Source organism: Hemitrygon akajei, chromosome 2, assembly GCF_048418815.1.
Source record: "Hemitrygon akajei chromosome 2, sHemAka1.3, whole genome shotgun sequence".
NCBI classification, from domain to species: domain Eukaryota; kingdom Metazoa; phylum Chordata; class Chondrichthyes; order Myliobatiformes; family Dasyatidae; genus Hemitrygon; species Hemitrygon akajei.
Window position 1 is genome coordinate 140,335,627 of NC_133125.1, and position 23,956 is coordinate 140,359,582.

General features: G+C 41.0%; 1 protein-coding gene across 2 annotated transcripts in view; it reads right to left on the reverse strand.

Moving 5' to 3' along the window:
• Positions 1–22,664, reverse strand: part of kpnb3 (karyopherin (importin) beta 3) — a 66,398-nt gene extending 43,734 nt beyond the window's left edge. Inside the window, exons 1-5 of one of the 2 annotated variants that reach the window (XM_073028422.1) lie at positions 22,556–22,664; positions 7,371–7,451; positions 6,225–6,417; positions 4,495–4,597; positions 589–685 (exon numbers count right to left, since the gene is read on the reverse strand). In XM_073028422.1, the coding sequence (XP_072884523.1) occupies positions 589–685; positions 4,495–4,597; positions 6,225–6,417; positions 7,371–7,451; positions 22,556–22,633 (552 nt within the window). In that variant the 5' untranslated portion in view covers positions 22,634–22,664. Of the gene's footprint in view, positions 1–588; positions 686–4,494; positions 4,633–6,224; positions 6,418–7,370; positions 7,452–22,555 lie in introns of those variants that run through there. The other variant, XM_073028431.1, reaches the window with a different exon arrangement.
• Positions 22,665–23,956: the final 1,292 nt, after the last annotated feature.

Genomic DNA, 23,956 nt, shown 5'->3' on the forward strand with positions numbered 1-23,956 from the left:
CAACACTTTGCCCAAAACAAGCAAATCTGACTACATGTCTTCAATACTTTGATAGGATATAATCTCTAAGTTTTTGGTGTGGGTCTTGAACCCACAAACTTTTGACTAACAAGGAAATATACAGCACATTTAGAAAAATATGATTTTTAAGGGTGTATTGAGATTGCGGCAGTTAACGTAACTCTTTACATTGCCAGCCACTATCTGCAGGGAGTTTGTAAAACCTTTTGTTTTCCTCTAGGTGATCCCATTTCTTCCAAAATTCTGTATAGGCTAGGATTAGTCTTGTTACGTTAGCACCTCAAACATGGCGGCAGTTATGGGCTTCCCCCCAGTACATCCTCAGACTGTGTTGGCCTTTGACAAAAACAACCATTTTACTCTATGTTTTGATGTGCATGTGACAATACTATTCTTCTTTTAAAAATAGGAATGTTATTTGCACAACTTTGTTTTAAATGATAAATGCTCACACTATCTCAACCTTTACATTTTATCACTTATCAGAAATCTAAAAAACAAATAGGACAATCATAAAGCACATGATAAGAGTAGGCAGCAGTGATAACCACCACTGGTCGCCCTTACATTTGTGTTTTCCAGATCCTGCATGCACTGCAGCAACATGCGTTTGATGACTTCAAGATAATGTTGTTGCTGGTTTCCAAAGATGCCAGGGAAATTCCTATTATAAATAACATTTTAATAGAAGTTTTAGAGTTAACTCATAAGTCATTTTGCATTTGATTAATGAAGACACAAGATATTACAAATTCTGGAATTTGGAGCAAGGAAGTGAGCAGTTGATGGAACCCAAGCATCTATGGAGGGAAACAAACAGTTGACGTCTCATCAGGACTGCACAGCAGCTTTTTTTTACTAAACTGAACACCAAACAGACCAACTTCTGCTGTCACCACTTTAGATATTTAACCAACTCTTCCTTCCATCCATTTTGGCCTTCCAATTTTGTTGTCTCCTTTATTCACTCCTTTCTCTGTACAGCATTCATTTAAAACTTAAGCTCGCACCAAAACTAACCCGAAACATTAACTCTGCTTCTTTCCTCAGAGATACTGCCCAAGCTACTGTGCATTCCCTCTCTTATTCAAGGCGGAGAGGAAGTGAACTACACTGAGACGATACGATATCTTTCCACTATGCTGTGCATAAAGGTTTCCATTATAGGTAGCAAACCACAGGCTGAGGTCAGAAAAATTGTCTAATGACAAATTGAACCAAAATGACATCTGGCAAAACTAGAGCAATCCTGCAAGCTTATGGCATAAAGATTTGAGAATATTTCAACTCTTCTACTTGTGGTTCTTTTTAATTCCAGGGAGCACATCAGAATCAGTACACAGCACAAGACTCACTTGTCAAGATCAAATTTCAGTAAGTCAATGCTGGAAAACAGTTCAGGCCAGATTGATTACATTTAGATTCCCACAGTGAGACTCTAGAGAAGGCCTTCATATTTAAAGCTAGAAAAAGGAATACGTAAATAACATTAAGTAAAATATTAAAGATGGATTTCACAATTTTAAAATTCCTGCAATAATCTCTTTTCCTTCACAGCTTTCTACCCACTACAAATTAGCAAGACAAATAGAACCACTTTAGTTTATAGGTCCTCTGTTGACAATTTGCAGACCTGAAACCCAAGCACAAAAAAAATACTCTTCAAAAAGTGGTAGGAGCAAATGTGTTACCCAAGAGTGACATAATTTAGGTGTCTGAGACAATTATTGGAGTTAATAAAATGGATAAAAAGGTATCTGGTGGGGGAAAATCAGAATATGAAAGCAATTTTAAAAATGTTAGAACAGCAATTATTCACTGAGGACTGAAAATCTGAAATGGAGTCTTCTTACTGCACATGCTCCCCATCCTTTCCAACCATTGCTGGAAAGCAGTTTCAAGTGTTTAAAACTGGATTGGTAGATTTTGGTTACGTCAGAGTATTGAGAACCATAGAAACAGTGGGAAGCAAGTTAAGTTCAGCCACAAGTTAACCAAATGACAGAACAGACTCAATAGATTAAATGGCCTACTCATGTTCCTGTACAAATGTTTATCAACTGGCTCAGGGAAACTACGCCTGACTGTTTCAAAACAGTCAGTTCAGATTGCAACACCAACTTGAATTCAGTTACACCACAGCCAAAACTAAAAACAAAGAAATGCATTGTCAACTAAGCAATTATGATTATGAACTGAAGCGGTGCTACATTCGCTGAAGTCGAATCTACATTAAATGGACAGTTTTGTAAATAAGTACAATGATCTGACATGGCAGGAAGTATATAAGTCTGTTCAGTAGCCAAGAGGTTCACACAATGCTGTACTGTACAGGTGACCCCGGTTCAATTCCCGCCACTGTCTATAAGGAGTTTGTACATTCTCCCCATGACAAGTGGGTTTCCTCCAGATGCTCTGGTTTCCTCTCACAGTCCAAAGACACAGCACTTGGCAGATTAAGTAGTCATTGTAAGTTGTTACTAGGAATAAATCAGGGAATTGCTGGGTGGCGTGGCTCAAAGGGCTTATTCCTTGCTTTATCTCAATAAATAAAAAGCACATCAAGGTGCTCTAGGAAAAAAGAACACCTTGACCCAAAGCATTATCCATTTATTTGTAGAGTCTCAACCCAAATCGGCAACTGCCCACCTTACCAGGATGATACCTGACCCCACTAGGTCCCTCCAACAACGTCTTTTGCTCCAGATTACAACACTGGAATTGGTGTCTTCATTAACCTTTGCTTTAGTTCAAGTTCTTGTCACATCTGTTGAACATCCTCCACACTGTTTTCAGTTATAACATCACCATCGAGTCCTTAAACTCATTCCACCATTCCATTAAAAGAAGCCCAACAGCAACTCAACACCAATTACCTGTTCATGCTTATTTCTTCATATCACACACACAGACTTAAAAAAGATGCTGGAATTTCAAAACTAAAAAGACAAAATACTGGGAACATTCCACAACACAGCCAGCTTCAATAGTGGTGAAAAAAAATGTTTCAAGTCACAGGTGATATTCCATTGATTTCCATTTTGAATATTTTACCAAGTGTTTTAGATTTACCACTACTGTTGTAACTGCACAAACAATAATAATCAAATAAAAAGCTTGGTTGAGGAGGTTATTATTTTGAACAGAAGCATCAACTCTTCACTGCAAGGCCAATGAAGAGCTACTTCAGTTGTACCTCCACCTTTATATATCGCATCCAAGTTGCTGTAGTACCTTCCTTTTGGACTCTCCCATTGAGATATCAGTCATGGCGGGACAGTTGCAGGCTCCTTTGTCTATTATGGTTGTACCCCATAGTATTTCACAACTAACAGCATTTGGGAAATACAGAGGGACAGAATCCCCCACTTCCACATGGATGGAAGCAACAGGGATCAGATCCAACACACACACTGCCGCAGGAACTCAGGAAGTAAAACAGCATCTATGGAGGGGAATAAACAGCCTGTTTCAGGCCAGGAACCTTCACCGGGACTGGGAAGGAAGGGGGACAGAAGCCATAATAAGATAGGGGGGAGGAGTACAAGCTTTTAATTGGTGATAGGTGAAGGTGGGTGAGCAAGAGAGGGAGATGAAGTAAGAAGCTGGAAGGTGATAGGTTCAAGAGACAAAGGCTAAAGGAGAAATCTAACAGGAAAGGACAGTGGATCTTCAAAGAAAGGGAAGGAGAAAGGAGACCAGATGTACAGATGAATAGGGGAGAGAGAGGATGAGAGGGTAATCAAAATGGGGAATGGAGGAGAGGAAGTAATTACTGGACACTGTAGAAATCGATATTCATGCTATCAGGTTGGAGGATACCCAAACAGAATGAGGTGTTGCTCTTCATATTGGAGTTTGGTCTCATTATGGATGAGATGAGGCCAATGGACAAACAGGAATGGGAAGCTAAACTGAAATGGTGGCCACTGGTAGATCCTGCTTTCTGTGGCAGGCAGAGTGAACGGGCTGACAAAGCATTCAGCACCTGTAGAATCTTGTGTTATTGATTAGATAAGCTGTTTAAGCAATGCTGGTGAAGAAATCACAGTAATCAGAACCTTGGGGTGAATTATTCTTCTTTTTGAAAACACAAGTTGTGCTGAAGGCCTCTTAGCAGCACTATGTGACAAAATGTCACAAGTTGTAGAGTTGCTGGCTCAGCACCTGGGATCCAGGTTCAATCCTGGCATCCAGAGCAGTCTATGTGACATTTCTCCTTGTGAGACCTCAGTGCTCCTGCTTCCAGTGAGAGATGATGGATGAAATGAAGAACTAAAAGGGTTAGCAATAAATCAAGTCAAATCAGTAGATGGCATAGGCAGGGAAGGGATTATGTTATGGTGAATGTGACTGGGAGTCAGTAATTCACTGTAGGTAATTCCATAACAAAATTGTATCATATTTTATTTCAGTAGCATCTCTGTACCCTACGTAAAAGCTTAATATGGGAATTCACTACAAGGAACTTACCAGAAAATATGCAGGGCAGCTTCACGCAGAGCCACGTTTTGGGAGCTGACAGATTCAAAGAGAAATTTCAAGATTTCTGGCCATTGGTTGTTGCCATCATCATCTGGATATGAACAAGCAATAATCAGCTAGTGGCATCTGCATTTAAAGATTAAGTTATTACTTTGGAACTCTGGCACAGAATAAAATCTAACAGGACCATTTTATTTTGTCATACGTGCTCCACAGCAGTTGTTTCTGTCATTCCTAACAACCTTTTGGATTGTATTACTGTTCCCTTCATTTATCTAACCTCTCTGAAAAAAACATCTTTACAGTATGGTAAAGAGGTTTCTTGGAAATTCATTATTGAATTTATTAATAACTCTTTATACTTATGATCCCAAGTTTCTGTCTTGATTTTATGCAGAAACATCTGCTCAACATAGAAGAAATTCTATCAAAGTCAACAGAGAGATGCAGATTTACAACAGGCAATAACAGCTTTGATATTGTTCAAAGGATCTGCAATGAATTGAAATACGATTATTATTGTTTCTGGTATTTCATCCCTTGCTAAGGTTAAGCTGCACAGTAACCTAATCCACTCTAAGCCCACGTTGCCATCTTCTGATAGAATGTTAACAATCCTAGTTTTTTTTTTATCATGGGGGCTTAATCTTTTAATAATATGGCTTACCTATTAACAATTGCTAAATGAGGTAGAGTAAAGCACAATTCCCATGTCCAAACCTGGTCTCGGCTCTGAATGCCTAGGTGAGTATATTGCACTGAACAGTTCAAAAATGAGCAACCTTACCGGTTTGTGAACTGTCCCAAAATTCATGAGAGTTGGAAACAAAGTAAAGATTTTACAGAACAGAATCACTTAAACCAATTGGCCTGTGCTTTTGCTTATCCTTCATACAAACAATACACAGCAGGGTCAATTACAAGTAAACACTGAAAAGATGGAGAAATTCAAAAGAAATTTCTAAAAACGTGTAGGAAGGTTGATAGGGCTCAAGTACAGAAGATGTTTCCAGTCATGAGTGATGAAATCTAGGAACAATTGATAACTTTTAAGATTTCAAAAGAAAGAACTTTACCCAGAGTGGCAAGAAATGGGATCTTGATACAATATGGAGTGATTGAGCCAAATAGTGCAACTACTATTCCATTTCATGATGATATTTCAGATAAAATTTGCCTTTATAATTTCTCTGCTCTTCGCAAAATAGCAGATAGTGAAGTATCAATAAAATGCTGCAAGCAGTATATCACTAATATCAATGGAACCATCTGCTCCCCACTTTACGCACAACAGTAGTTTAGCTCAACACTTTACAGCACAGGCAACTCAGGTTCAAATCCTGCCACTGCCTGTAAGGAGTTTGTAAGTGCTCCCTGTGGGATGCCCTCCACAGTCCAAAGACGTACCACTCAGTAGGTTAATTGGTCACTGAAAATTGTCCCCCTATTAGGTTAAGATTAAATTAGTTGGTTGCTGGGCAGCGTGTATTGAAGGGCCTACTTGCACGCTATCTCAAAATAAATGTTGAAAGCTCCAGTTGATTCACCTTCCAGTTCCCTTGTATGCACTCGGTTTCAGGTGATAAGTACCCTTGGTGCAAATATGTTCTTATCTCCATTCTGAATTGTTTGCCCCTTTAAACCAACACGCTCATTCCTTGAACTGGCAAGAAACACTGAAGATCATTGCTTAAATTAAGATATTACAAGTCACTAACCAATCAGATTCCTAGAGAGCTCTGCTGCAATGTCACATGTCTTCTTCCTGATGTTTGATGACCCTTCCACCTGGATACCGAGAAGCAGCTCATGTTTGACAGCATTTTGTACCTCAGGGGTTAAATTTGGGAATATTTCTTCAAAAGAAGCAGACAGCATTCGCCGCATTAAAACAGCGGCCATTTGTCTCACCTGAAAGACAAAAGCCCATTGATAAAGGCCTTTAATAGATGACGCAGGGAGATCATTTAGATGTTTCAAATGTTAAACAAAAATGCTCTTTGGTCAACTTATCCCATTTGCGTTGATTTTAATGCATAGTCCTGAAAATATCCATTTTCACACCTACACAATTCTCTTCTGAGCACTGATGTTGGATTAGCTATCACCAGGCCTTCACCTAATGTATTGTAGAGCACAGCCTGCTGCATGATAACTGCCTAATAACTAAGGCCGTTCCCTCTAAATGCCAGTTTCCGCATTACAACACTCTTAAACCATGACAGTTCACAACAACGCAGGACCTTAGTAACACTCAATGGCTCCCCAAAAATATCATAAGTGACTGCATGCCCAAAATGACAATATTAAATTCTACAAGAGTTGTGATGCAAAAATGTGCACTGCAATACTATTTCTAATATCCAGAAAGACATACTCAAATCTCAACATTACACAGTATTCATGCCCCTCCAACAAATCCATATTAAATCTAGTACAATACCAGATGATCTATCCAGAAAATGGTTTGTAAAATTAACAAACAATTTTAGTCTAAACAGATACAGGCTCTTCAGCCCACAACATGTACCAAACCCGTCTAATTACACTAATCCCATTTCCTGTCACCTTAAACGTATGTCCTCTTATTTTTGATACCCCGACTGTGGGGAAAAGATTCTGACCATCTATGTTTCAGGTTACCTCTCGGCCTTCTTTACTCCGAGGAAAACAGGCCCAGCCTCAGGTATGAGCAAAATTAGATATTTGGTCACAATGAACTGCAAGTCAAAATAGTCTCATTCATTTGATTTCTGGATTAGCACGATGAAACATGAGATACAAGTCTTTAAACACTCATTCGGCACAAAGCCTTCCTATTATTCAATCAACAAACTGAAGGAAAAGTAAAGATTGATAATTACCTCCTCTGCAGCTGCTGAATTCCTGAGAGCTTGCAGAAGGAATGTGATCTTCGATTGTCCAGGTATATTCTCATAAGTTTCCTGAATAACAGAGAGAAGGATTGAAAATCTAAAGTTCCCAGTGCAAACACCAATAAACTTAGTCTCAAACACTGCAGGATCTTAGATTAAACAATTTTTAGCCCAAATAAGCTTGAAATTTTAGTTTAACTTTGGAAGTTTGGAACTTTGAGAACAAGGACAGGCATGACACATTGACAAGACACCCTGTCACAAGTATTAGTGCATCTATTTGATCATTATTAGTGTACTAATTTCAGCAACCATAAGTGACCTCTAAATCTGGGGGAGCAATCCATTAACTGCTCATCCACCTCATCAGTAACTTTGCCTCACTTACAGGAGTATCTACATTACTGCCTATGGACGATACACTGTTACAAAGGTTTAAACTGTCAAAGTTCAACATCATGAGCAAATACAGACGAGGAAACAAAGGGAGTCCAGCATTTAGCCCTTTTCCCATGCCAACAATCTGACCAATAATCAGGCTCACTCTCAGGTGTTTTAACATCATTCATGCTGCATCTGCTCTAATTAGGTAGAAATATAATCCTAACAAAAAGATTGATACCTACAAGACAAACTGTGCAAGATTGCTGAATTGTCATGGACTTTATAAAAACAGCCATAAATGAGTGTCCCCACAAAATCAGAGTCTTCCCTAACCAGAAGCCCTGGATGAACCATGAGATCCATTATCAGACGAGGGCCAGATCAGAGGCATTCAAGTCTGGCAACCAAGAAAGTTACAAGATTCCTAGTACGATCTCCAGAAAGCCATCTCACACGTGAAGTTGCAGTTCTGGACTAAATTTGAATCAATGAAGGATGCTTAACAGCGGTAGCAATACTATCACCTCTTACAAAGTGAAACCAAGTGAACTAGGTGACAACAGGGTTTTGCTTCCAGATGAGTTCGAAGGCTTTATGCTTGCTTTGATCATCAAAACATGGAAGAGCCACCACGAACGCCCACTGCCTCAATGATCCTGTAATTTCAATCTGAGGCCAGCATGAGAGCATCCTCCAGGAGGATGAACTCACAGAAAGCAGCCGGCCTAGATGGCCGAGTACGAAATACTTGTGCTGATAAACTGACTGGGGTGTTCACTGAGATCTTTAACCTCTCGCTTTGGCAGTCTGAGGTAGCCACCTGCTTCACGCAGACTTCAATTATATCAGTGCCTATGAAGAACATGGTGAGCTGCCTCAATGACAATCGACTTACTATCAACTCAGTAACTACGACTAGCACTCACATCCAGTGATGAAGTGCTTTGAGAGACTAGTGATGAAACATATCAACTTCTGCCTCAGAAGTGACTTAGATCTACTTCAATTTTCCTACTGGCACAACAGGTTCACAGCAGATGTCATCTCTCTGACTCTTCACTCAACCCTGCAACATCTGGACAGAAAAAATGCATACATCAGGATGCCCTTTATCGACTACAGCTCGGCATTCAATACCATCATACTCTCAAAACTAATCAATAAGCTGCATGATCTTTACCTCAATAGCTCCTCATGCAAATGGATCCTCTATTTCCTCACTTGCAGACCCCAGTCAGTTCGGATTGGCAACGACGTCTCTTCCACAATCTCCATCAGCACAGGTACACCATAAGGCTGTGTGCCTAGCCCCTTGCTCTACTCACTTTATACTTATGACTGTGTGGCTAAGCACAGTGCCGATGCCATATCTAAGTTTGCTGACGACACGAATCAAAGGTGGTGATGAATTAGCAAATAGGACAGAGATTGAATATCTGGCTGAATAGTGCCTCAGCAATAAGCTCTCATTCAATGTCAGCAAAGAGCTAATTGTGGACTTCAGGAGTAGGAACCAGGAGGCTCATGAGCCAGTCCTCATCAGGGAATCAGAGGTGGAGAGGGTCAGCAACTTAAATTCCTCGTGTTAAGACATCAGAGGACCCGTCCTTGGCCCAATACGCGTGCAATTATGAAGAAAGCAACAGCAGCACATTAAGGAGTTTGCAAAGATTCAGCATGACATCCAAAACTTAAGACAAACTTTCCATAGAGAGTATAGTGACAGGCCGTATCACAGCCTATTATGGAAAAACCAATGCCCTTGAACAGAAAATCCTACCAGAAGTAGTGGACACAGCCCAGCCCATCATGGGTAAAGCCCTCTCCACCACTGATCATATCTACAATGTACACTGTCACAGGAAAGCAGCACCCATCATCAGGGACCCCCACCACCCAGCTCATGTTCTCTTCTCGCTACTGGAAGGTACAGAAACGTCTGCATTCACACCATCAGGTTCAGGATCAGTTATTACCCCTCAACCATCAGACTCCTGGACCAAAGGGGATAACTCCACTCAACTTCATTCTCCCCAATCACTGAATTGTTCCCATAACCTATCGACTCGCTTTCAAGGACTCTTCATCTCATTCTTGATATTACTCATTATTTATTTACTTACTTTCTTTTTTATTTGCAGCTTTTGTCTTTTGCACACTGGTTGTCCACCTTATTAGACGCAGTGTTTCATTTTCTATTATGGTCATTGGAGTTATTGAGTATGCTCACAAGAAAATGAATCCCAGGGTTGTATATGATGACATATGTACATTAATAAATTTACTTTGAACTTTCAATACATCTTTCTAATGAACCCAATTTCTAGATGATGTGTTCACCTGATAAACTATATGCATTAAAAACTTTGTTTTAAAAACTTTTCTTGCTTCATAAAATGCAAAAGGATATTGAATCAAACATGGAAGTTTAGCACATGAATGTACTTCGGAAATCAAAAATAAAAACATTGAGCAGATTAGGCTCTGCCAGAAGCAATTCACTGGGAAGTAAGCCTGTTGCTCCAAACTAGTAACTTACTGCCTTTGGTCCAAACTGTCAACTATGATGAGCTCAGAGAAGTCGAGTTTATCTGAAAATTAATTAGTATTATCCAAATTCAGGCGAGTTTACACACGCTCACGTGTGAAGTGAAAATGCTTGATGAAATGTTGGCCTATACTTCATGGCAGCTGGCATATAAAGGGCTGCAAGTTTAATTAGTTACATGAAGCGCTGAGCAAGCCTCAGGAGTACTGCATTCAATACTGCATCTCTGGAATACAGATGGGCCTTGAAGGATTCTGGAGAACAATACCAGGATTAAAAAGGGTCAAGCTATGGGGAGAGGGGTGCATAGAGTAGGCTTGTATTCTTCAAAATAGAACAGATTAAAGGTGATCTATTTGAAAGTGAGTAAGGTGATTAAAGGATTTAATAGAGACTGCCCCTAGTGAGAGTCCAGAAATTGCCATAAACTTTACAATTAAATCTAGGACATGGTGTAATACAAGGAAGCATTTCTTCACATAAAAGGTAGGGAAATCTCTGAATTCATACCATCTAACAATGCACAAAAGTGATTAGGAAGGCTAATAGAGTGTTGGGCTATATAATGCGCTCAGTGGAGTTCAAGTCTAGAGACGTTCTCCTTAAACTCTGTAATGCGCTTGTGAGGCCACACCTTGAGTACTTCATATACCTTTGGTTTCCATATTTTGTGAGGGATGTGAAAGCACTGGAAAGAGTTCAAAGGGCGATTAGACTCATTCCAGGTCTGCAGGTTATAAGCTCTGAAGACTGAAATAATTGAATCTTTTTAGCCTAAGTAGAAGTAGAATGAGAGGAGACATGATAGAAGTGTTCAAAATCATTAAGGGTATAAGGTGGATGCCAGCTACTACTTCAGAATTAATCCATTAACAAGGACACAGGGCCATAGGTGAAAACTGGTTAAAGGGAGATTTCAGTCTAACATCAGGAAGCATTTCTGTACACAGCAAGATGAGAACACATGGAACAAACTACCTAGTTGTGTAGTTGAAAGTATAACCTTAGACTTTCAAATCTAAACTCAATGGTTATTTTAACACACTACGTGAATAGAAATTTAGCAAGTTTTGTTAGGCCAAATGGCCTGTTCTTGGCAAAACTTTCTAATGTAATGTTCTGTCAACTCAAGAGCTGAAGATATAGAATCAATTAAAAGTCAAAAGGTTTTTTTTAAAAAAGACAACAGATTATAGCATCAAGACAAGCAAGCTAGAATTCAGAACAAAGTGCTAGAAGCATTCAGGTCAGGCTTAACCTGACCAGTATTTCTAGTATTTTCTAACTTTTGTTTTAGATTCCCAACTGCAGTTTGTTTTTAAACTTTTCAAACTTTTTTGGTGCATTTTGACTGCAATCTGATTGATGAAAACTGCTGGGGAATAAAGATTACCTTCATCTCTAAACCATCAGTGCAGACAAATTTTTGACATTTAGAGGGAGATAATCAGGACAGGACGCCAGTATAGGTTTCCCAATGGAATACCCAATCACCCCATCTAAGGCAGTGCACAATCATTCCTGACCATAAAAACCATCACTTAAAAAAATACATCTTTACAAGAAAATCTGATGATTCCTTAAAATGATGCCGCTTCACATTCTTTTCTGAAAATTGCAAAATATCAGACTGATCAAGGAACACTGAAATCTAGTAGCTGTAATAATGTGGGATACACTTCCATACACAACAATTGGTTAATCTGCAGATGTGTTCGCAATCCTGGCTGAGGGACAAAAAATTAGCCTGGAGATTGAAGCAATACCTTACTTCTTCAAAATAATATCATGAATCTCTATGGGACATTCTAACGCTGCCTCTAGCTCCAAATATCCAGGTTCAATCCTAACCTTGGCTGCTGTCTTGGTGAAGTTTGCACATACTTCATACAAGTTTTCTCCTGGTATTAATTTCTTCCCATGTCCCAAATGCTTGCTTGTTGGCTGTACATTATCATTGCTGTAGAAAAGTTGCAAAATGATCAAAGGGCAATTGATACAGATAAGGGAAAATAACAAAATAAAGAGGGAAAATGGGACTGACCATGGGTTTATTGTGAACTGGCTGAATAGCTCCCTTCTGAGTTCAACTAGAAGAGTAAAGGAGGCCCTCAATCTAGTAGCTAATCTAGTCTCAGTACTTCACCTTTGGAGGTGCCTTCTTTCAAATTAGATATTAAATTGAGGCTCACAGCAGCATTGAGAACAGAAGTAGCAAAAGACTTTGCTTTTCATACCCACTCTGCATTTCACTGATCACACATGATCTACCTCAGTACCATTTTCCTGCACTAACCCCATCACTTTCATTTCCCTTAACCTCCAAAATCCACTAAATGTCTTGCAAAGGAGTCTTCAATGCCCCCCACATAGAGAATTTCAAAGATCAATAACCCTATGGCTAAGAAAAGTTCTCTTTCAATCCCGAAAGGCCAATTCCTTATCTTGTGACTGTGACCTGACCCTACACACACTTTAGCCATGGGAAAACATATCCATGTCCTCCAACAAACCAATTATTTTGCAAATTGGTGACACTAGAGCATTTGGAGTGGCTGCATTACCATGGTATGGAGGTGCCAATGCAGAGGATCAGAAAAGCTGCAGAGCGTTGTAGACTCAGCTAGCTCCATCATGGGCACTAAAGTGCTTCAAGAAGGTGGCATCTATAAATGGGACCTAGCCTCTTCTCATTACTGCAATCAGGGAGTCTGAAGACCCATGCCCAGTGTTTTAGTAACAACTTCTTCCCCTTTGCCATCTGAACTGTCCATGAACCATGGACACTTGCTCACTAATTTACCCTTTTGGCACTATTTAATTATTTAATTCTTGTACCATAGTAGTTTTTGAAGCATTTTACTATCCTGCTGCCACAAAACAAGAGCTATCACAATGCAAGTCAGTGTTGATAAACTTGATTCTGATTCCACATTCTAAATTTATAAGATAAACCCTACCCAAGAAATCAATCTGATGAACCTACATTACATTCCCTCTACTGCAAGTGCATTCTTCCTGAAGTAGGGACACCCTACCTGTACACAGAATTTCAAGTGTAGTTTCACCAGGGCTTGAAACAATTCCAGTAAGAGGCATCTACTCAAAACCATTGGCAATAAACATACCGTTCTGCCTTTCCAATTACTGTATTTGCTGCACCCTTGCAAACAAGCAATTTGATCCTTCTGAACACGCAACATCTTTCAATCTAATGTTAAAATCCTAGATAGATAGATAGATAGATACTTTATTCATCCCCATGGGGAAATTCAACTTTTTTTTCCAATGTCCCATACACTTGTTGTAGCAAAACTAATTACATACAATACTTAACTCAGTAAAAAATATGATATGCATCTAAATCACTATCTCAAAAAGCATTAATAAATAGCTTTTAAAAAGTTCTTAAATCCTGGCGGTAGAATTGTAAAGCCTAATGGCATTGGGGAGTATTGACCTCTTCATCCTGTCTGAGGAGCATTGCATCGATAGTAACCTGTCGCTGAAACTGCTTCTCTGTCTCTGGATGGTGCTATGTAGAGGATGTTCAGAGTTATCCATAATTGACCATAGCCTACTCAGCGCCCTTCGCTCAGCTACCGATGTTAAACTCTCCAGTACTTTGCCCATGACAGAGCCCGCCTTCCTTACCAGCTTATTAAGACGTGAGGCGTCCCTCTTCTTAATGCTTCCTCCCCAACACGCCACCACAAAGAAGAGGGCGCTCTCCACAACTGACCTATAGAACATCTTCAGCATCTCACTACAGACATTGAATGACGCCAACCTTCTTAGGAAGTACAGTCGACTCTGTGCCTTCCTGCACAAGGCATCTGTGTTGACAGTCCAGTCTAGCTTCTCGTCTAACTGTACTCCCAGATACTTGTAGGTCTTAACCTGTTCCACACATTCTCCATTAATGATCACTGGCTCCATATGAGGCCTAGATCTCCTAAAGTCCACCACCATCTCCTTGGTCTTGGTGATATTGAGACGCAGGTAGTTTGAGTTGCACCATATCACAAAGTCCTGTATCAGTTTCCTATACTCCTCCTCCTGTCCATTCCTGACACACCCCACTATGGCCGTGTCATCAGCGAACTTCTGCACATGGCAGGACTCCGAGTTATATTGGAAGTCTGATGTGTACAGGGTGAACAGGACCGGAGAGAGGCTTTTTTATGTTGGTTGTACTAAAGTGTGAGTTCACATCTTTAGATTATATTCCATATGCCACATCCATTCATTGTTAACCCACAAGCGACCAAACATCAATCCCTGCAGCATCCCACAAGTTTGCCTGGGTTTCCTGTGCTTAAGTCACTGGAATAAAACTTGCGTCTACAACTTTCTTATTCAGTACCATCAACCGAACAGCAACAGAGTGAAAGGGCACATGGCTGAATAATAACATTACAAAAAAAACCTAGAAAAAAAGTCTTTAAAGAATTTTGCAACTGGTCATAGACCAGAAAGCTCCAGGTTAACACAGAGCTGAATTTATCTCAATTGCAACAGGACTGAAAGAACTTTAACATGATGCCATAAATAAACGACTGCTGAAGTTAGATACAGCCAGAGTGGAAATGGTTGGGTAGCTCCCCTGTCAATCAAGTTTGACAACCAAAGCACAACCGAGATTGATTTTATATATGTTGTATACACCACTACCTTCTACTCTTGGAGGGATGACCCTCTTTAATTGAGAGAGTATATTTAGTGCATTTTCTTTTTCCTGTTCAGGAAGTGGCTTGAGTAATTTGATTGCATTCACTAGAAGTCATGTACCCCAAGCAACTTCCTACCCATGGAGCTCTAAGCAACCTGCAAATAAAATCTGAATGCCACTCCTGAGTACCATTCTAATAACTATTTAGAAGCTCAGATAACTATCAGCTGAGGACAGGTTCACAAATTGATGTAGGCCACTTCAGGGATGACAGTACAGTTAGAAGCAAAATCAGGTTTAACATTATTCTGAAATGTTGTTTTGTGGCAGCGGTATATTGCAATACATAATTAAAAAGTAATAAAATGCAGTAAGTACATATCTTTAAAAAATGAGTAAGTAATGCAAAAAGAGGGAAAATAGTGAGAAAGTGTTCATGGGTTCATTGTCCATTCAGCAATCTGATGCTGTTCATGAAACATTGAGTGTCGTTCTTTCAGGCTCTTGTACTACCTCCTTGATGGTAGCAATGAGAAGAGTGCATACCTGGGTGTTGGGGGTCCTTAGTAATGGATGCCGCCTTTTTAGGCATCACCTTTTGAAGATGTCCTCGATGCTGGGGAGGCTAGTGCCCTTGATGGAACTGGCTGTTTATAACTTTCTGCAGCCTTTTCCCAATCCTGTGCAGAGGATCCTTCATAACAGACGATGAAGCAACAACCAGTTATAATGCTCGCCATGGTACATCTATAGAAATTTGCAAAGGTCATTGGTGACATAACGAGTTTTCTCAAACTCCCAATGAAGCACAGCCATTGTCATGCCTTCTCTGTTGGACCCAGGATAGATCTTCAGAGATGTTGACACCCAGGAACTTGAAACCACGCACCCATTCCATTTCTGATCCCTTGATGAGGACTGGAGCGTGTTCCTGCGACCTGCCCTTCCTAATGTGCACAATCAATTCCTTGGTCTTACTAACGTTGAGTGAAAGGTTGTTGTTGCGATACCACTTAACCAGCTGATCTTGCTCCTGTATGCCACAGTCATGGGTGTAGAGAGTAGAACAGTGGGCAAAGCACACATACTTGAGGTTCACCAGTGTTGAATGTCAGTGAGGAAGAGATATTATTTCTGATCTACAGACTGTGCTCTCCTAGTGAGGAAGTCGAGGACCCAATTGCAGAGGGAGGCACAGAGGCAGTTTTGAAGTTTGATGATTAGAATTGAGAGTATGATTGTGCTGAATGCTGAGCTGTAATCAATAAACAGCAGCCTGAACTAGGTATTACTATTGCTTAGGTGATCCAAGACTGAGTGGAGAGCCAGTGAGATTGCATCTGCTGTAGACCTACTGGGGCAATAGGCAAATTGCAGAGGGGGCAGGTCCTTGATTAAGCAGGAGCTGATTCTCGCCATGACAACCTCTCAAAGCACTTCATCACAGTATATGAGAGTGCAACAGTCATTGAGGCAGCTCACCCTACTCTTCTTGAGCACTGGTATGACTGTCGTCCTTCTGAAGGATGTAAGGGGCAAGAATAAAACAACTGGGCAGAGAGGAACTAGCAGTTCAAGTTTGAGCATTAAAAGATTGTTCTTTCTAATGAAAGTGCAGGAAGTTGGTGAGGTACAGCATGGAAACAGGTCTTTCAGCCCATACATTTACATTCATCTCATTTTATTCTCCACACATTCCCATCCAATCCACCCCCCCATCAGACCACTCATCAAGGCTTGAGGCAATCTACGACGCCCATTTAATCTACCAAACCACGCCTTTAGAAGGTGCAAGGAAACAAGAGCGGTAGGAGGAAGCTTATGTGGTCAAAGGGAGAACATGCAAACGCCACACATTTCTGATGCAGAAAGATAGATGCACCAATGGAGCTTAACCCAGCCAACTGAGAGTTACAGTTGGGAAGATCAAATGTAAAGAGACAGTAGTTTGTTAAAGGCAAGCCCCTTAACAGTGGCAATGTGCAGAACGATCTTGGGGTCTAAGCTAAACAGGTTGACAGGGTGGTAAAGACGGCATACAGCACGATTACCTTTACCAGTCAAGGAAATGAGTCTAAGAGTTTGTAAGTTATGTTACAGATTTATAAAATTCTAAATTAAGGTAAGCTGCATCTGGAGTAATGCATTCAGTTCTGGTCACCATTATGGAACGTTGAGGCTTTGGAGAGGGTGCAGAAATTTACCAGGATGCTGTCTGGATTAGAGGACAAATGCCGTAAGTGATCGGACAAATTTGGGTCATTTCCTCTGGAGTGGCTGAGGGTAGACCTGATAGAGGTTTGTAAGATGAAAGGCAAAGATAGTGTAGACAGTCAGTATTTTTTTCCCAGGGTTAAAATATCTAATAGCAGAGGGCATGCACTTAAAGTGAGAGGGGGGATAATTTCAAAGGAGACATGCAGGACAAGTTTATCTTTAAACAGAGTGGCGAGTACATGAAATGCGCTGCCTGGGATGGTAGAGGCAAAATGATGCAAGAGCTCTTGGACAGGCCCATTAATATGTAGGAAATGGAAAGAATTTGCAAGTCTTGCATCTGATTACTAATTTATCCAAAATTACTTAAAATGTAGTCTTATCATTTTATCAGCAGCCATCATCATGGATTAACTATCTAAGGATTAATATTGCTTCTTTTCAGAGTCCACCGCATTGTCCAGTGTTCACTGCTGTGAACACCAGAACATAACCCTTAATAGGATATTTCTAAACAGAAGTATAAAAAAATCTTTGCTGCCAGAATTACAAAATTCAGATTTCATTAGCTCATCTACTTGGAGATATCATAACCAATTGTCTTTTAAGAATGAATGTGCTGATTATCAGAAGTGTTACAACCAATAAAGGGCTGACTAGCTTTGATGACAAATCAAGACTCAGCAGTAGTTCAGCCTGACTAGACACATGAAGCTGACTGAATCCATAATGGATTCCCCACCAGGCTTAAGAATAGAAACTCACGCATTTTTAAGAATGAATGCACAAACTAAATCACAAAGGGCTCTTGCACATGACACAAAAGCCTGCTTGGAACCAAGCCCAGTGCCCCGCATGGAATGAGGCCCATACCATAATGCAGGCCACACTAATGGAATGCTGCATTGTTGGAGATGACAGCTTTCAAATGAAACATTAGACTGATAATTCATTTATTTCTCTTCAGTGGGCATTAAAAGATACCATTCTAAAACATCCAACTTAAAGCCCTGCCCCTCAACTTATTTCAGCAGTACCATACAACTGGAAATCTGCTTAAATAACAGGCAAATGTTTAAAAAGTACAAAGTGATGTGAAATATTTTGATATGAAAGGTACAGTGTATTATCATTACCTTCCTGCTTTAAAACATGGCCATTTATATTCATTACCAAATCTAGCAATCACTAATTTCCCAACCTTTCACCCAGTGAAAACCCACCTTCTTGAATGGCTAAGTTAACATAATGAAAACATTTGCACAGAGCTCGTGACTTCAGGGTGATAACAACCCAGACCTGCTGCGCTTCCTTGAAGGCAGTGGAGAATGAGGATTTGGTATGCGACAACTAAGCCGTCTCAAGCAGTTGTTGTATTGCAATTCATTGGATTCTGCATATCCTAAGTGTGGCACAGCAGCTGTTGGGCAAATTGGGTAATGGGTAGAATGACGACGAAATTCAATGCTTTAACCTGGAGTGTTGTTAATCTTGTAGCTGCAGCCAAGCAGCAGAATATTATTTCATGCTCAGTGCAAGAAATATCTGATTCAATATAGCAAAACATCTTAAGGAATTTTAGAAAAACAAAAATAGATAGCAGATCACAGGAGGCATTAGACAGATTTCCCAAAGCTTTGTTAGAGATGCATCTTGAATGGGAAAATAAACAACAAATGGAGTTTGTAAGGGAAGTGAAGCCCACACCTGAAGAATTTGGCTGAAAAGATGGATACTGTTGGAACATTTCAGAGGAGCTCAGGATGGTTGTATTGAAGTGTACAGTGACCTTGGAGAGTTTTACGACCGAAGGAGATTCTAGAAATCAGGGTGAGATATGAAGGGATTTGAAAAGAGATTGAATTGTTTAATAGGGAAAGTTTAATCAGCAAAACATGTACAGCAACGAGTAGAGGTGGTGGATGAATTCAACTTGGATGCTAACCAGAATTCAAGCTTACTAAGACCGAAAATATAATCACCAGTCAGGGGAGTGCAAAATAATTGAGAAAAAGCAACTGAAGTGCTCATGGTCCTGGCACTGGACTAGAACCTACCATCTTTGCCTCAGATGAGAGCTTTGCTCCAAAACCCATGTTACTTAAATGGCATGACAAATCAAACCTTTAGTCTATCGTAAAGTGAATATACTGTGGGACTCATGTTAACAATGACTATGTCATGAGGAAGTAGCTAAACTGATTCTCTGGAGCTAGTCAAGATGTATTTTGTTTGAAGATAGTCACGGCATTAGAAACCTATTCTGGACAACCTGAAATACTACAAGTACATAAAAATGCAGTCTTTTTAACACTGAATTACCAGTTTAATACCTCTAAAAAAACTATTCCACACATCAGCCAAATACAATATTTGCTGCTTCCATTAGTATTTACCTTAAAAAGAAACAGTGGCACTTAGCACTGAAGCAAATTAGTTTTGGTTAAAAGTTTAAGTTCCACCTGCTGGTTTAATAGACCACCTTAACAATTACACAGCCTGAAGCAGTTTAAACTATTGAAGAATGCTGAAATTAAACATGGATGAAAGAAAATGAGGGCTATGTGGGAGAAGGGTTAGATTGATTTTAGAGCAGATTGAAAGGTCAGCACAATATTGTGGGCTGTATTGTTGTTTTCATTTTAAAAGTGTCTAACAAAGGTCACTGAATTGAGTTTTTACTTCCTCCATAGATGTCTCCTGACATGAAAACTTCCATTTTCAGTTCTTATTGCATTCACACAGAATATTACACAACATGACAATAGTTTACAATCAATGAAAAGCAATGCACACTGCAAAGTTCCACAAGTAGTGTCTCGGAAATGACAAGTCACTAAAAATGTCAACCACTATACAAATATTGACCACAACACACATGAAACAACTTGTTCTTTAAAATAAGGCCATGGAATCTTTAGACAAACGATCAGCCTTGATCCAACATCTTAACTATGACAACAGCTACGATGTATTACTCGCTTTGTCGATTGTGCCCGCTCCAGTCTATTGTGCGACTTGACCAACTCAGAAGCTTGGGCTCCCACTTGTCTACCCAGTCCGAATTCTAACATCAATCACGATTCGGGATCCAATGATATATCATTAAGACAGTGTTCCGTATCCTTGTCAAGTAGAGTGAATTCAGGGGGAGAAAAAAATCACACTCATGGTTCAAACTACTTCCTGTTTAAAACCAAGTCATGCTTCCCAATCATTTTCTCACACTGCTTCCTGGAGACATCAGCAGATTGTTCTGTGATTTAATAGGTATAATTTGCCCATGCTCCAACTCAATCATCTCAAAATTTATGTCGTACTGGGCACAATTCATTCGTATCCACACAACTTGTCATATTGCACCAGTCATCCTTCTCCATGAGTATGTCTGACCCTGCACCTCAGATCAGTTTCTCTCCAAGCCTCTCATTTTAATGTACATTGGTCAATACATGAAACTGAGCAACAGCACTCTGCAGCAAAGATACTGAATGATAATATTACCCAGTCTATGAGGCTCAGGCTAGACTGCCAATTGAGAAAGGAGCTCATTGTCAACTGCCAAGACCTTTGGCAATCCGTGTTATGAATTCTAATTCCAAGTTCAACCCTCCATTCAGTATAAAACCAGAAACACACTTCCTTTATTTTAAAAACCTCTCAGCTGGCAGGGTGGAGATACATCTCTACCAAAGGAGATGCAAGGTGCTCCTTCCATCCACTAGCCTGCAAGGTTAGCACCTGCTTTGCCCCCAATCAGGGTCATGTGAAGCCATGAGAGCAGCCGGTGCATATCACAAGTACTGGTATGTGACCACCAACAATCTCTGAAGGGTATCAATAGCGGCTGGAGTCACCCATCTTGTAAAGACACTGTCCAGATGGTGGCAATGGCAGACCACCTCTGCAGAAAACATCGTCAAGAACAATCACGGTCATGGAAAGACCATGATCACCCACATCATACATCACAGCACATAACAAACAAGTCTCACCACCAGACTTTAGAAATAACAACACAGGGAAAGAGATAGTTGACACTGAGTTGACTTGTACAAGACCCTTCATCTGCACTGGAAATTTCAACCACATCTATTCTTCAAAACATTACTACCCACTTCATAAGCATTATTTCATATACAGATAATGTAATATATCCAAAAACATGCTTGGAATTAAATTACATCATGACCACTAAAGCTTCAATAACAATAGATACACCTACTATTTGAGTGACAGATTTCTATACCAAATAAATGCCTTTAGGAAACAATGCAAAGAAAAGAATCTACTTCTCCCATATAACTTAGTTATAAATAATGGAGCATTATGTTTTGACTTTAAAGTTTACATCAATCCCTTTACTGTCCAAGTTAAACAAAATTAAACCAGAACAACAGGTTTTACAATGAGGAATAATGTACTTGAGAGCAAGTATACAATTTTTTTAAAAAATCCTGCTTTAACCTGTAACTAAGTCTACCTGTGTCAGGCTTCCAATTCTACAGCCAACGATTTAACCCAGCATGCCTGCACTAGCATTTGGCAAGAGCTGTCTCATTCCCCCTATGCATATAACTAATTATCCTTTTAAAGTCACTCCTAAAGTTTGTACAAGATTTAAACTGGTCATTTAACTTAAAATGTATATTAAACCATATTACATATTGATTAAACTCACGCTCGGAAAATCATTCTATAAGAATGAGGTGTGGCTGAAAATTAATGTCATTTTAAAGACGGGTGGCGAAGAACAATAACTAATTCCTGCTGAGACAAGAGATTCTGCAGATGCTAGAAATCTGGAGCAATACACAAAACGTTGGAGGAACTCAGCAGGTCAGATAAGGAAACGTTGACTGCCTGACCTGCTGAATTTCTCCAGCATTTTATGAGCGTGAGGCTCGCCTAATTCCTGCTCAGCGCTCGGAACTTCCACCTTTCAAGCAGCCCATTGCAAATCTTTGCATCTATTAAATATTTTCACAATCTGGATTTGCTATGAATTTTAAGATGTCAATAGAAAAAAAAAGCTTTTCCAGCGATTTAAAAATAACCTCATTTTTCAGACAGTGAAGGGACCAAACAACCCAAGAACCGAACCCCAGATTAACTGCAGCTGGAGGTATTTAATGAACCACCCCTCACCCACCCTCTGAAGCAGTGTAAGCAGCTGGAACTCAATGCAACGCCAAATCTGGCCCACGTGGGGAGGCCGGGGGCCGGGGCCTCTCCTTCCTCACTGGGGAGAAAGAGCCCCAGCGCCTCCCGAGGCCACGGGTAGGCCCCTCTAGGGGAGGGGGACACCATTGAACCAGGGCAGGGGCCACCCCTTCCACCGAGCTGACTTACCTCGGCCTGTTTCCTGACGGCGTTGTCAGGGCTGAGGAGGTTGCTAAGCAGGAGGTAAAACTGCTGTTGCTCCGCCATTGAGCCGAGTGAGAGAGGGAGGGAGGGAGGGCGGGCCGGCTCAGCTGAACTCTGACACGTGGAGCGCCGCAGCCCTGCGGCCAATAGCAAGCGGTCCCGGTGACGCCGACGTTCCCTGGGCGTCACCACGCACGGTGGGGCGGGAAGATGCTGTCGTCGGGTGACGGCGGCGCCACCGAAGCTGAGTGAGTGTCTTTTCCGCGGATGAACGCCAAGCCGCACAGTGGGCGGGGAGGAGTAAATTCGGGAAATGACTGTGCATTCAGTGGGGCTCCGCCGCCGTTACCATGGAGACGCATTCTAGCTGACGTTCAGATGCTGGAGGCCGGATGGTTCTTTGGAAGCGCATGCGCAGTAGCAAGCCACTACCCCCCTCCGTAAGGGGCTAGCGGTGACACCGGGCGCGCTGAGCCTTGATTGGTCGAGACGCAGCGCGCCAAAATGACATTGTGCCCATTCAGAACAAAACAAAGTAACGCCAGTGCAGTGATGTCATCGGAGTCACCGGAGCTTCCCGGTGCCACAGAACGCGGGAAATGGGTCTGTCTCTGCGGAATGAGGTCCCTGCCATCTGCAGGCGTTTTACAGAATTCCAGTTTGGTCACACACATCCTGCATGAAAGATGCGTATCAGAACGCTCTCAAACATAAACTGCTTCTGGAAGATCATGAATTTGATGAACGTCCTATATAGAGTGGACGCAGACAGGACGCTTAGGAAAATCCAGGATCCGCGTGCCTGTCCTCAAAATAAAGGAACGCCCGTTTAGAAATGAGATGAGGTGGAATTTCTTCATCCAGAGGGTGTTGGAGCTGGGGAGGTTAAATAATTGGGTGTATTAAAGACAGATTCAGAAACGAGAAGCTCTGCAGTTGCTGGAAATCAAAGTAAGGCCCACAAAATGCTGGAGGAACTCAGCAGGCCAGGCAGCATCAATGGAAAAGAGACAGTCAACGTTTCTGGCTGAGACCCTTCATCAGGACTCCAAGTCAAGTCAGGTCTATTCTTCGTCCCACCCTGTCTCTTGCAAAAAGGCTATCCCCTTCTCACAATTCCTCCGTCTCCGCCGCATCTGCTCTCAGGATGAGGCTTTTCATTCCAGGACAAAGGAGATGTCTTCCTTTTTTAAACAAAGGGGCTTCCCTTCGTCCACCATCAACTCTGCTCTCAAACGCATCTCTCCCATTTCCCGCTCATCTGCCCTCACCCCATCCACCCACCACCCCACTCGGGATAGGGTTCCCCTTGTCCTTACCTACCACCCCACCAGCCTCCAAGTCCAACGTATAATTCTCCGTAACTTCCGCCACCTCCAACGGGAT